The 14,315-nt window shown below is 40.7% G+C and overlaps 1 protein-coding gene across 1 annotated transcript in view; it reads left to right on the top strand.

Moving 5' to 3' along the window:
* Nucleotides 1-315: 315 nt before the first annotated feature.
* LOC135212189 (membrane-associated tyrosine- and threonine-specific cdc2-inhibitory kinase-like) overlaps nucleotides 316-14,315 on the top strand; it is a 41,936-nt gene continuing 27,936 nt past the window's right edge. The window contains 4 exon segments of the mRNA XM_064245635.1: nucleotides 316-345; nucleotides 1,655-1,681; nucleotides 1,684-1,792; nucleotides 12,505-12,691. Coding sequence (XP_064101705.1) covers nucleotides 316-345; nucleotides 1,655-1,681; nucleotides 1,684-1,792; nucleotides 12,505-12,691 — 353 coding nt within the window.

A 14,315-nucleotide genomic window follows, 5' to 3' on the forward strand; every position in this document is an offset into this window, starting at 1 on the left:
CATGGAAATTGGTGAAATTAGCCTATGTATTGAAAGTATATATACATAAATATTAAAGCAATTTTATCATTATAGCATTACTATGACAACTAGAATTCATGGAAACAGTTTATGATAATGCATTGGCGTATGTGTGAAGCTCCACTAATGTGGCAACGATGATTTTGCCATTCTTAGCGTGCAAACATTAAAGGTTACATTTATTTCTGGCATACAGTTATTAAAAAAATCAAAATACTAATATAGACTTAAATAAATGAAAAGTGCTAGCAAAAAAAATATATATATAATCCACTAATCGTCGTCTGCTCCGCGATGGTTTTCGGCAGCCAGATGTACGACAAGGTTAGAAACATTGGATTGTATTTACTTTAGAAATATATCTGTAATGTTTCGGGGGTAACTTGGTTGCAAAAAAGGGATAATAGACATGAATTAAATAAACATTTTGAAATGACAAAAGTAAAGTTTAACTAAATAATGAGTAAAGTAAACAATTAAGGGAATAAAGCTTTGCACATCATAACAGTGTCATCGTCTGCTGCTTGTAACTGTGTTTGTGGAGTGAGCGCTTAGGAACCAGGAACAGCAATGTGGTTCAAGTGCAGTGGAGTGAATTAAGACCAAAAAGTGTATAATTATGTACAATCAAATAAGCACTGTGGAGTTTCAGTTGTGATGGCAGTAAGGATAAAACCACCGATTACAAGGTAAAAATGAATTCAGTTCAAACCATGACCCTGGGAATAACAAGTTTCATACTTTCACTAATATAGGCAACAAATGTAGTTTCACTAATATAGGCAACAAATGTAGTTTTATTGTGCTGATTACAACTGCAATCTTGAGTAAGATCAATAAATGTTACATATATATATGCTAACATTGTTCAAATGAGTGCTGGGAAGGCTGGGAAAGATGGTGGACAGTCCGTGATTAAACGGTAGCCACACGATAGCCGCCATATTGGATTTCAAAACTGCCTTGAAAACATATTTTATGAAGAGCGTCACATGCTTATAGTTCGTTATGGGCTTTCATATATCACATTATGTTGGCGAAACTTCAATCTTTTGAATGGTATGCTTAGAGTTGTAATTGTATTCTTGTTTCGCCAATTAAATATCGAGTGAACAAGACCCGCCAGCATGATGATGGTGGATCGTCCGTGATTGTTTACCCTATGCCTAGTGAATGTACCTGTTTGGGATTGTCCCCATTTTAAATCCATTACTCTGACAAACTGCCATAATTTTGATTTATGAATTTTTGCTTTCTTGCCAATTGCCAGAGAAGGATTGACTACAGGTATGTACTCTTCAGCAGCTCTTTTGCAATGTTCTCCATCCAGAATTCTGAGACATTCCTTAAAATTCATGGTCTTTTGGTTTTTCCCAGTAAAATTATATACACAGCTAGCCTTGGCTGTTTGACTTCTGTTAGTTCAGTTACATTTGTGGGCCAGATACTAGGCTGTATTATAATTAAGTTTCGGAGATGAGTGCAAGATGGTGTTATTTTCTAGAATGTCTTTGGAATAGTTGAAGGAGAGTGTTTTCCTGTAGGCATCATGAGTGTGTTTATTCCTTCAGTGGTTAAAGGAATAATACAAGGAAAACTTGTCTATCATTAATGTCTGGTTTCTTTCTTTCAGTCTCGTGGTTCTCCAAAGTTTGCTCCACTCCTAGGGGGGCACCAGTGAAGAGTTGTCCAGTCACAAGAATATTTTCAAGAATTGATACAGAACGTGATCGTCCTCAGCCAGTCTCTTTTAGAGAAGATTCTGATACATGTAAGTAGTATATGCTTTCATACTATGCAGATACTGTATTTTACAATGTAAACCTGGATTTCTAAATTGTTTTTAAACTTGGGGAAATTGTAATTTAAGCCCCTTGCTTGCTGCAAGGACTATAGTAACTTGAACTCCAAGGTCACATCTTTCCTGTAATCCTGATTTCTTTTGAATTATTGGGAGTATGAAGTTACTTGTTGTATGAGGAGCATACCTTCTTCAAGAGAGGGTTTTAGTTTTCATGGCTATCTTGTTTGTAGAGCTAAAACCTATTACATAGGGTATTGCATTTCATTCTGTAAGAGTGAGATTCTTACAATGATGATTACTTCAACTGGTATAGCCCTGTAAATTGTATTATCTCTGAGAAATGACTTCGTAGAGACAATACAAGCTTGGAAGATTTTATATCGGGAAAGGCTTTCATATGGATGGTTTTCTTTAGTATTTTCCAGTTGGTTGGGTTATTTATCTGTATCTCTTTATAAAAAGTGTTCTTTTCTAATCTATGCAATACATTTGGGATATATATCTGTACAGGTATATTTATAAGTAATTGTATAAAAAGTAAAGTAGATTATTTGGATGTTGGTGGTACAGTAAATGGTGGCAATCATTTTTCCCGTCAGGTTAGTCAAGTTAAAAGGCTTTTCTTTGTAAGATTCCATGTCAACTATACGGTGGACCCCCCTTATTCGTGCGTGATGGGTACCACACCCCCCCTCCATGAATAGCTAAAATCCACGAATGCTTGAAACCCATTGAAAAATGTTTAGAACTGCTTAATTTGATGGGAAAAAAATTTAAATGCTTATACCTGAGTATGTTAAGTTTTATCACAAAAAGTGCATTTAGTAATGAAAGTGATATGAAAATACGGTAATTTGTGAATATTTCTCAGTGAAAAATACCTTGAACAGGTGAATTTTCCACGATTAATGGGTATGTATATAGTACAGTCCTTAGAAAAATCTGTGAATCATAAGTCCGTGAACAGCAGGGTTCGACTGTAGTCTTTCAAACACTGTGATAACTAGGGTGTGGCCAGGAAAAGAATAGAGGAGTGCCAGATGTATTTACCCATTTGAAATCTCGCTCACAAGGTTTTCATAGGCAACAGTGTTGAATATGTTTTGGTGGTTCTTGCTGATAAAATGCCATCTTTACATATGATCAGACAAATCTTTCTTTAATGAAATCCTTAAAAAAGACCAATGTTAAACTATTGGAAGAAATATTTATTGGTGTGATTTTTTGTTATCACACAAAAGATTTAGAGAATTTTTCCCTTTATTATTTTAAATGATTTTGTATTATAAAGGAGACATTTATGAATGTCATGGTTGAATATAATTAAAAATCTTTTAAAACTAACTTTAGAAGAAGCAGTTTTCTCTGTGAGATTTTCACTCACCATATTAGGTACAGATTTCAGATACTTCGTCATGGCTGATATGGTACAGGTAGTCCCCGGGTTACAACTGGGGTTCCGTTCTTGAGACGCGTTGTAAGCCGAAAATCGTCGTAAGCCGCAACATCGTCAAAAATTCTGTAAGAAAAACCTTACTTTTAATGCTTTGGGTGCATTGAAAACTATGGAAACTGCATTGTTATTGCATTTTTCATCAAAAAAACCTTCAAATATTGATTATTTTGCATTTTTGGTGTCATGTTTCTGCTGCCAGATCAGCGTTGTAGGCGCTGTAACCGTGGAACACGTCGTAACACTGGAAATAATTTCTGATGAATATAATTGAAAAGCGCCTTAACCTCGGAACGTCGTAAGCCAAACCCATCGTAACCCGGGGACTGCTACTTATGTATATATGATTATCAGTATAATGTTTTTCATATTTTAATCCTGTTAAATTCTCTGTGACTTTATATAAACATAAATTTTTTTGTCAAATATATATTAGTCTTCAGTTATTTTTGTATTTTATTGGTAAATGACAGTTGAACTCCATCTGTGCAAAAACTGTGATATTTTGACAGCATATACACAAATGTATATAATTATCTTATGAGAAACATTATGTCGCATAGTACTGAATGTATTTGTTGTCTTTTACTTTTCTTCTCAGATTGCAATTACATACATATTTACATTTATAAACATCTTTGCATAGAAAACTCAACTATATGCTAAATTTTAGCCCTGTTCATTTTGTCTTTGTGGCATGTATTTCTTAAATCAGACAGACTATATATAGTGTGATTGATTGTCTTTCCTAATTTGAACTAAAAACCGTTCAAAAGTACTTATTGTATGATAATACAGATTTAGTTTTGTATATTGGTGGTGTATTTTATATATAAAAAAAAGCACTAAAGATTACAAGGGCATGATACAGTTATATTTTATAGTAAGTGGCAGTAAAGGAGCACACTTGAGGGGATTGTCCGAGTTAGGGAAGTCAAGAGGTTTTGAACAACCTTGGCCCACGTGTCCAAATGGAAATAGTTAGTACAAAACTTGACCAACGACAAGTTTTTTCTCCGTCATTTTCGGTGGTTGGCTTTCAACTTCTTTTAGCAAACAAACTGAGTATTTGTGAATTTCTAAAACATTTTACTCATTGAGAATGGACAATCTTTGTCTTATCAATTTCTTTTTAAACTAATGATTTACAGTTTTCATGATTTGTGAGCAATACATAATCATGAATTCCTTCATTTCAGTTTTCATCAGTGTGTGTGTGTGTGTGTGAAGAAAATAAATTCATGATGTTTGATTCCCATTTACGTGCATCATATGCACCATCACCAATAGCATTTTCTCATCTAACCATAAATCTGGATCATAAAGTTTTCTTCGTGATGGGGGAATATTTCAGTCTTTGCTAGCTAGGTGCTTAGGATTGCTGGTGAGCCACTGTCCTTTTTCCCTTTTGTTGTCGTATACCTTGATGTCAACATCAGTATCAAGATTTTCAAATATTTCTTCAATTTTATTATCAATGAATGAGTCTATTTTTTCATGGAGGCATATCTGGATATGACAATATGTCATCTTCTATACCATTGCGCTTCGGTGCAGACATGATTAGAAAACTAAGGGTATGGAGTTGAGGGAGCAGCTCTGTCATAGAATGACCACTACCGTGAGTAAAGGCCAGGAAGAAGTCACTGGACAAAGCCAAATCCCAGACTAAACTCCTACCAAATGCTGCCAAAACATTCACTTCACTTTTTTAGTTTTATTGGGCTGATTTTGGTGGAAAATTTTATATGAAAATGCTGAATGTAGATATACAAAAGGAAGAACTTAGCCAACCAGTGACTGATTATACTGAAGCAAGGTGTACTTGACATACTATTGGTGAACTCCTTCACCCAGCTAGCTCTGATTTTACATAAAACTGGATAGCCATTAACCGAGTCCTCTGATAACTGGGGACTACCTGTGTGTGAATTCAAGTATGATTTTGGTTGGTAGATGAATACATAAATATGTTTTTTTCAAATTTCACTTGAGGAGACTTACAAGTCAAAACTTTTAATCATAAGAGTGTGATGTTTCATACATTCAACTTACCTGTCAGATATATACATAGCTATCGACTCCGTCGTCCCCCGACAGAAATTCAAATTTCGCGGCACTCGCTACAGGTAGGTCAGGTGATCTACTGCCCTGCTCTGGATGGCAGGACTAGGAACCATTCCCGTTTTCTAATCAGATTCTCTCTGTCGCCGGTGGTATCAACTTATTGTTACTTCCTCCTGACTAGAATTCTTTTTTTCACAACGCTTTTTGACCATCTCTCGCTGATATTTGGTGACGTACTTGGATCGTTGTTTGGCATTCGCCATCGTGGACTGTTTTTTGGACTTGGTTTTGGAATTCGTGAATATGTCTGACTCTAGTGTTAGTTTCAGAGTGTGTGTGAATGAGGGCTGTAAGTGAGGATTCCGAAAGCTTCAGTAGATCCTCACACTACATGCAGTGGTTGTAGAATGGTTGAATGCTCGATGAGAATACGTGTAACGAGTGTGAGAAACTGAGTGCGCAAGAGTGGAAGAATCTAACTTCTTACTTGAAGAAGTTAGAGAAAGATAGAGAGAGGAAGGCGGCTTACAAAACCCGCAGAATGTCTACATCTCGTGATTTACTGTCTAGTTCTGTAGCTTCTTCCTCTGATAATCATGCCCATTCTGTTTCAGCCCGTTCACAAATTGCTATCCCTCTAGTTCTGCTTCGGAAATAGCGGAACTCAGAGCTTCCCTTCAGAAAATGCAGGAAAAATGGCAGCATTGGAAGGTAAGGAAAGTGAATGTGGTTTCGCTAGTGATATTAGTGTCCCCAGTGTAGTGGAGGGGGCGTCTGGTCGTCTCTGCGACGCTCCCAGGCCTAGACCTCTTCCAAGCTCCCTGGCCCGGAGGAGAAGGAAAGTCGAAAGCCGTACGGGGGTTGTGGAGAATCCCCAACGATCAGGCGTCCCTTCGGCAGAATCTATCATATCACAAACTGCCAAGGACCGCTATAGGAAAAGCGTCCTTCGAGAGTGCTTTTCGTCTTCTAGTTCGCCCTCTCCGAGAAGAGGATGGAAGGAGTCGAAACTTTCCCGTCCGCTGAAGGAGGAGGTATTGAAAGAACATGAGCTCAATTCTAGTCCCGAGCGCTTCTCTGAAGAAGGAGCGCCTTCGGTAATAAAGAAGGCTAGAAAACAATCAGACTCTGGGTCTGGAGGAGATCCTAGAGCGCCTTCCAGATCTCCCTCTCCTGATTCGAAAGATTCCTCAACCAGGAAAATTTTAATGAATATGCAAGAACAATTAGCCTCGTTGGTAGGAGTTCTTTATAAGGAGCCTACTCGTAAGAAGGATGATAGGCTTCCTATTAAAAGATCTAAATACCGATCCCCTGTCACGCGCAACGAGCCTTCCAGGGGAGGTGTCGCACAGGCGACCATCTCCGGCGGGAACGGTGCGTTAGACAGGAGAGAAGTAAGAAAGGAAGTTACTCCTGTCAAGAGTTTGGCTCCAGCCAGGAGCCAGGCTCCGAGTAGGCGCAAAGAGCCAGAGTATTCAGTACAACGTTCAAGATCTTCAACCAAGCGCCAAGAGTTAACTGAAGAAGAAGATCCTGTTAGGAGTAGAGCGCTTGTTAAACGAAAAGCGCCTACCATGATCAATACTCCTACTAAACACCTTACGCATTCCAAGGATCAGGAGTATTTGGAGCGAACATACTCCTGCCAGGCGCCAGAGTATTCGGACCTCGATACTCCTCCCAGGCGCCAGGAGTATTCCGAACTTTATACTCCTCCCAGGCGCCAGGAGTATTCTGAACTTAATACTCCTCCCAGGCGCCAGGAGTATTCCGAACCTTATACTCCTCCCAGGCGCCAGGAGTATTCTGAACTTAATACTCCTCCCAGGCGCCAGGAGTATTCGGAACAAGATGCGCCTACCAGAAGCCAGGAGTATTCGAAGCGCGTTGCGCCTGCCAAGCACCAGGAGTGTTCCAAACACGTTACTCCTGCCAGGCGAGATACTCCTGCTGTACACCAGGCGCATTCCCTGCATGAAGAGCCTGACATCCGACAGGAGTCATCCAAGCGTCAATCTTTTAGCAAAGAGAGAGTAACTCTTAGCCCCTCTTCAATTAGGAGTGCTTCTTCAGAAAGGAAGAGAGTAAGGGAAGAAACAGAAGAAAGAAGGGAGCCTTCTCCTTCCGAGCCTATGAACCCAGAAGATGCCTCGGAGGATGAAATGAAGGAAGGATTTTCTAATTACAAAGTTCTTTCGTCCCTTCTCTTGGAAGAATATGGAGACTCTTTTAACGCCAGCCGCTCCTCCTTCTCCCACGCTCTCTGTTTTCGAGCACGAAAACGCACAAGTCTTCCTCTTTCCTAAAATGAAGCCTGCTATATCTATGAGGAGGGCGCTACAATCTCTTGACTCCTGGTTCAAGAAGAAGAAGGAGTTAGGAAAGACAGTCTTTTGTATGCCTCCCGCTAAACTTACAGGGAGGCAAAGGCATTTGGTACGAAAGGGTAGAAAATATGGGATTGTCTCTGTCCGTTTGTCAGCTGAGGTCAGACTTCTCGAGTTTAGTAGACTCATCGAGAAGACACGCCTTGAATCAGCAAAAGTAACATGGGGTCTTTCGGAAACGGACCACCTCCTCAAAGGGCTTTTTCACACTTTAGAAGTTTTTAACTTCTTAGATTGGTCCCTTGGGGTTCTTGCCAAGAAGTCTCATGAAAAGGAACAACTGGACCCAGAAACCCTAAATAGCATCCTCACATGCATTGATAAGGCTGTTCAGGATGGATCGGCTGAAGTATGCTCCCTCTTTGGTGCAGGAGTTTTAAAGAAGAGGGCGGTTCACAGTGCTTTCCTCACGAAGGCCGTCTCTCCTTCGCAAAGATCCGCCTTATTGTTTGCGCCTCTCTCAGAACATCTTTTTTCCCTCGCAGTTGGTGAAGGATATTGCCCATTCACCCAGGATCTCCTTAGACAATCCTCAAGGAAAAATAGGCCTGTGGCCAGTGAGGAAAAGAAAGTGGCTCGTCCAGCTCAGCAGCAGCCCTTTCGAGGAGGCCTTCCAGCTAGATCTATCGCCAGAAGGAAGTCAACCGAGAAAAAGGGGCAGGTCTTCCTTCCGTCCCTTTAAAAGGGAAAGTGAGAAATCTGTCCTCCAGACAACCTGTGGGAGCCAGGTTACATTTCTTTGCGAAAGCCTGGGAAGACATAGGATCGAATCCTTGGACGATGTCAATCATCAAGAAGGGTTATTACATCCCATTAAAGGACATTCCTCCCTTGACAACCTCACCGAGGGAATTGTCCGCCAGATACAAGGACCCTGTTCTGATGGATACTCTTCGTCAGATGGGGGAACAGATGTGGGACAAAAGAGCAATAGAGCTGGTTGCCTGGATTGCAGCTCCCCGGGGTTTTACAATCGCTTGTTTCTTGTAGCAAAAGCCTCGGGGGGGATGGAGACCGGTACTGGATGTAAGTGCGCTGAACAAATTCGTAAAACAACAGAAGTTCAGCATGGAAACGTCTGCTTCAGTCCTTGCAGCACTGCGTCAAGGAGATTGGATGGCGTCCCTAGACCTTCAGGACGCATATTTCCACATCCCGATCCACCATTCGTCGAGGAAGTACCTTCGATTTATGTTCGAGGAAGAATCTATCAGTTCAGGGCCCTGTGTTTCGGCCTTTCCACGGCTCCTCAAGTCTTCACGGACGTGATGAAAAATGTATCAAGACATTTCCATTTGAAAGGGATAAACGTCTCCCTGTACCTGGACGACTGGCTCATCAGAGCCAGGTCTCAAGCAGTGTTTGGAGGACCTGTCAACAACACTGGAATTGACAAAATCATTGGGATTGATCGTGAACCTCGAGAAGTCTCAGATGATCCCCAGCCAGAACGTGGGTTTTATCTGGGGATTCAGATGGATTCTCGGGTTTTCGAGTTTTTCCCTCTCAAGAGAGAATAAGGAAAGGCTGTGCCACAGTATCGAACTTCTTAGGGAAAGAGCGCACTTCAGCGAGGGAATGGCTGAGCCTTCTGGGGACCCTTTCCTCGCTCGAACAGTTCTTTCCCCTAGGAAGACTACATCTTCGTCCGCTTCAGTTCTTCCTGAGAAGAAGTTGGAGTTGGAAGACAGGACAGCTCTCGGACACGTTTCCAATCTCGGAGGAAATAAAAAATCATTTAAAGTGGTGGGTTGATTCCCTTAAAGAAAAACAAAGGAGTATCCCTGCAAGTACGGAACCCAAGCCTGACATTGTTCTCAGACGCGTCGGAGTCGGGCTGGGGTGCAACAGGGTTGGGATCCAAAGAAGTGTCAGGCACCTGGTCGGCAGAACAGGTGTCATGGCACATAAATTGCAAGGAGCTTTTAGCAATTCACCTTGCGCTAAAGAGCTTCGAACACATAGTCAGAGGCAAGGTCGTACAGATAAACTCAGACAATACGACCGCTCTGGCTTATGTCAAGAAACAAGGAGGGACTCACTCTTTCGCTCTGTACGAGCTGGCAAGAGATCTGTTGATTTGGGCGAACCAAAGGAAGGTAGTTCTTCTAACGAGGTTTGTCCAAGGGGAGAGGAATGTGAGAGCGGACAGACTGAGCAGGAGGTTCCAGGTCCTTCCCACAGAATGGACACTCCACTCAGAAGTCTGTCAGAGCCTTTGGTACCTTTGGGGGAAGCCTCAAATAGATCTTTTCGCCACATTCCTCTCCAAAAGGATAGACACATTTTGTGCCCTAGTGGAAGATCCCAGGGCTTATGCAACAGACGCCTTTCTCCTAGACTGGTCAGGGCTAGATGTTTACGCTTTTCCCCCGTTCAAGATACTGGGGGAAGTAGTCAGAAAATTCGTGGCATCTGAAGGAACCAAAATGACTCTGATTGCTCCGTATTGGCCATCTCAGATTTGGTTCACAGAGTGATGGATGTGGACAGTGGACTTCCCCAGATCTCTTCCAAACAGAATAGATCTGCTCAAACAACCCCACTTCGAGAGGTACCATCAAAACCTTCCCGCTCTTGCTCTGACTGCCTTTCGACTATCGAAAGACTTGTCAGAGCGAGGGGGTTTTCTCGCCAGGCAGCAAGCGCAATTGCTAGAGCCCGCAGATCATCTACTAGGCGAGTGTACCAATCGAAGTGGGAAGTTTTCAGAAGCTGGTGCAGGTCGAAGAAGCTGTCCTCTTTCCAGTACCCCTGTGACCGAAATTGCGGATTTCCTTCTGTTTCTTAGAGAAAAGTCGCATCTCTCTGTACCGACTATTAAGGGGTACAGGAGTATGCTTTCAGCAGTCTTTAGAAACAAGGGATTAGATCTAACGAATGATAAGGATTTGCACGGACCTCCTTTTCGAAACATCAAAGTCACGTGAACCTAAGGTTCCAAGCTGGAACTTAGATGTGGTTCTTAAATTTCTATCCTCCGAAGAATTCGAACCACCACACACTGCTTCATTTCGTAATGTCACTAGAAAGTGTTTGTTTCTGAGTCTCTGCAACGGCAGAAAGAGTCAGTGAGTTGCACGCCCTTGAATCACGAGTCGGCTTCAAAGGAGACTCTGCAATTTGTTCATTCCAGTCTCTCTTTCTTGCCAAAAATGAAAACCCTTCGAATCCCTGGCCCAGGAGCTTCGAGTAAAAGGACTTTCTAGTTTGGTGGGCAGAGAGGCAGAAAGATCCCTTTGCCCAGTTAGAGCTCTTAAATTCTATCTGGACAGGAAGAGCAGTTGGGGGGTTCGCAAAAAGGTCTTTGGTGCTCAGTAAAAGACCCCAAGAGAGCAATGTCCAAGAACAAGCCTTAGCCTTCTTTTTGTTGAAGAAGTGTTATTACGGAAGCTCATAAGAATTGTCCAGATGATTCTTTTAATCTTTTAAGAGTGAGAGCCCACGAAGTTAGGGCAATTGCAACCTCTGTGGCGTTCCAAAGAAATATGTCACTTAAAAACATTTTGGATGCAACTTATTGGAGATGCAACTCTGTGTTTGCATCTCATTATTTAAAAGATGTGCGAGTTACGTATGAGAAATGTTTTTCTCTAGGTCCGTTTGTGTCAGCACAGACGGTTCTGGGTAAGGGAGCTAGCACCGATCCTTAATAATGTATGTAACCCTCTTGTTGGATGTGTTCTTGAGTTTCCTGTGCATGGAAGTGTCAGGTGTCGCACAGGCGACCTTCACTTCTCTTCACTAGGAGATCGAGTGACAGCTGACTTTTAGAGGGGTACAAAAATTTTTTTTTGTATTATTGTATGTGTGGTTATTGAGTTTGTGGTTGTTTGCTAAGAGTTTGGGGATAGCTCTTGGCAATCTTAGAACTAACACGGGTGTTAGGTTCGGGTGATCGGGATCGGTTGTGTGCTCCTTAAATAAAGGCGTGTTGTCATATAAGCGGATGTGCTCCCATTGACAAATGCCAGTTAGGTTCTGTCGAGTAAGTGGACGATACCCCATCGACAGATCCACAAGAACTCTTGGCCACAGATCACTATCTCGCTAAGGCTCTTGAGGTGAAGCAGACTCCTAGACAGCAGTCACGAAGTCTTCCACCTGATAAGGTAGGAACCAAGGTCTATAAATACCTACAACATATGTTGTTTACCTGTATAGTCAGTAGTTAGCTGTCTCTTGCCCTCCACCAAAGGGTGTCAATCAGCTATGTATATCTGACAGGTAAGTTGAATGTATGAAAATGATATTGTTATGATACAATAAAGTTTCATACATACTTACCTGGCAGATATATACAATTGAAGACCCACCCAGCCTCCCCGCAGGAGACAGGTGGAAGAGAGAATCTGATTAGAAAACGGGAATGGTTCCTAGTCCTGCCACCCAGAGCAGGGCGGTAGATCACCTGACCTACCTGTAGCGAGTGCCGCGAAATTTGAATTTCTGTCGGGGACGACGGAGTCGATAGCTATGTATATATCTGCCAGGTAAGTATGTATGAAACTTTATTGTATCATAACAATATCATTTTTATAACACATAAATTCTTCATCGCCCTAGCCTGGTGATGTTGGAGTGCGTGAAAGACCTGTAACCTATTGAAGTGTAGCAAGGAATAATCCTTTATACAGTAGATTTACCTTTGTTTCACTGTCATTTACTTCCTGCCGTGTCATTTACAATAGTTATATAGTATTTCTAATTGTTGTGTTTATCTGTTTGTATCTTTAACAATTGTAATATTGCCTTTGATTGCATTTCAGCTTTTATAGCTCACAGTCCTGTTTATAGTGCTGAAAAACCAGCATTGTACTTTGAACAGTGTTATACAATTGAAGAAAGGCTTGGTGTTGGATCATTTGGTGAGGTCTTTAAAGTTAGGAGTAAAGAAGATGGAAAATTGTATGCCTGCAAGAGAACACTCCTTCGGTTTCGAGGTGAAGGAGACAGGTAAGATATAAAGCAATTTATTTTCTTTGTATTTTTTAAGGGTAAAGGGACAGATATACATAGTAGCAATCTTATAGTATCTGTCTTTACTGGCAATTTTAACTGTGCAGAGGTACGGCCCCTTCATTATCATCATCATCATAGTTGTTTTTATGTTAGTTTTTCCCCTCATGTCTTAGGTGTAAGACATGCAATGAGTTCTCTTTGTTTGTCCCATGAGCTTTCTGCCTGTGATTTCTTGGGCCTTCGTACAGGTGTTACTTCCAAATACTTATATTGTTTTTCTTACTAACTGTTTCTCACCTCTTCTCATCACATGTTCAAGTCATCTGTATTCGAACTGCTTGATGCCCCATCTCCTGACCACTACCACATTCATAATGCCATCTTCCTACTGCACTGTGACCATGAGAATTCTATATTTGCACATTTTCAGAATTTCCTTGTTCCTATTTCACAGAGTGGTGCAGGTCTTATGTACAGTACATATCTAAGTCTTTGACTAGTTCTTTTGGTGATTTTATTAAATCACAAGTTCTGGTTTGTCATGGGACTTTTACATTTTCAACTTCCTTAGAGCCCTTTGAACTTCTACAGGTATAATTTCAATTGATCCTACTGTCATACCAGAACCATCCAGTTCATATTTATTTATTTTGCGTAGAGGGTTTCCATATCATTCCCCCAAGTTTTCCATTATCTTTTCAGCTTTTATTCAGTTTCCAATTAATGTGTAGTACTTTGCCCTTTTCATATCTTTTCCATCTTTCCATGTCTTGACCAAGACATTGTCTTGCATTTAAACCTCTTGCCTGCAAACAAGAAAAAGGTGTACAAGTTATGTGGATGACTAGTACACTTACACGAGTATATGCTATATGGTATTTCAGTTAGTATTTTCATAATGGCCTAACATTCTTTCTGCTCTGGATCAATTACTGTGCAAATTAAAGAGCTGCACAATAGATCATGTATCATATTTCAAATGGTTGTAGTAGTAACCATATAGTAAAAAACCTACAAAATTGATGCTGTAGGTAACAAGTACTTTTATGTACTTCCATGATAACAATAAAATTTACAAAGCAATTTTAAGAAACAGCATGTCATTACATGACACATTATAGCTGGAGAAAATGAACATTTTTATGACTATTATATTCATACCTCATGGTAAATTTTTGTTTTCTTTTATTTTACACCCATTATAACCATTGTTCATTACTTCAGTATATCCAATAATAATACACAATTTATTGCCATATCCTACTTGCTGTCAGTTTATACATATGCCATTTTATATTCGTATGGCCACCATTTTGAGTAAAGATCTAGGTGTACAGTACAAAAAAAAAAAAAAATGCAGAAATAGCATTCTAATGCTTGTATCCCTTTTTCTCTAATCAGTGATGATTGTAGTGTTACTTATTGTATCTGTATAAGTTTATGTAAATTGTGCCACAAATCATTGCATTACACTGTCAAATTGTAGGCTGTGGAAGCTCTTTCTCCCCCACTCCCATCCTCATCAATAAGGCAGTTAATACTCACCACTCACCCAGTCAGCATACATACAATGCTTGGCTGGTTTTCCTGGTTGAGCAGAGGTATTTTTTGCAGTCCA

This window comes from Macrobrachium nipponense, chromosome 40, assembly GCF_015104395.2.
Source record: "Macrobrachium nipponense isolate FS-2020 chromosome 40, ASM1510439v2, whole genome shotgun sequence".
NCBI classification, from domain to species: Eukaryota; Metazoa; Arthropoda; class Malacostraca; order Decapoda; family Palaemonidae; genus Macrobrachium; species Macrobrachium nipponense.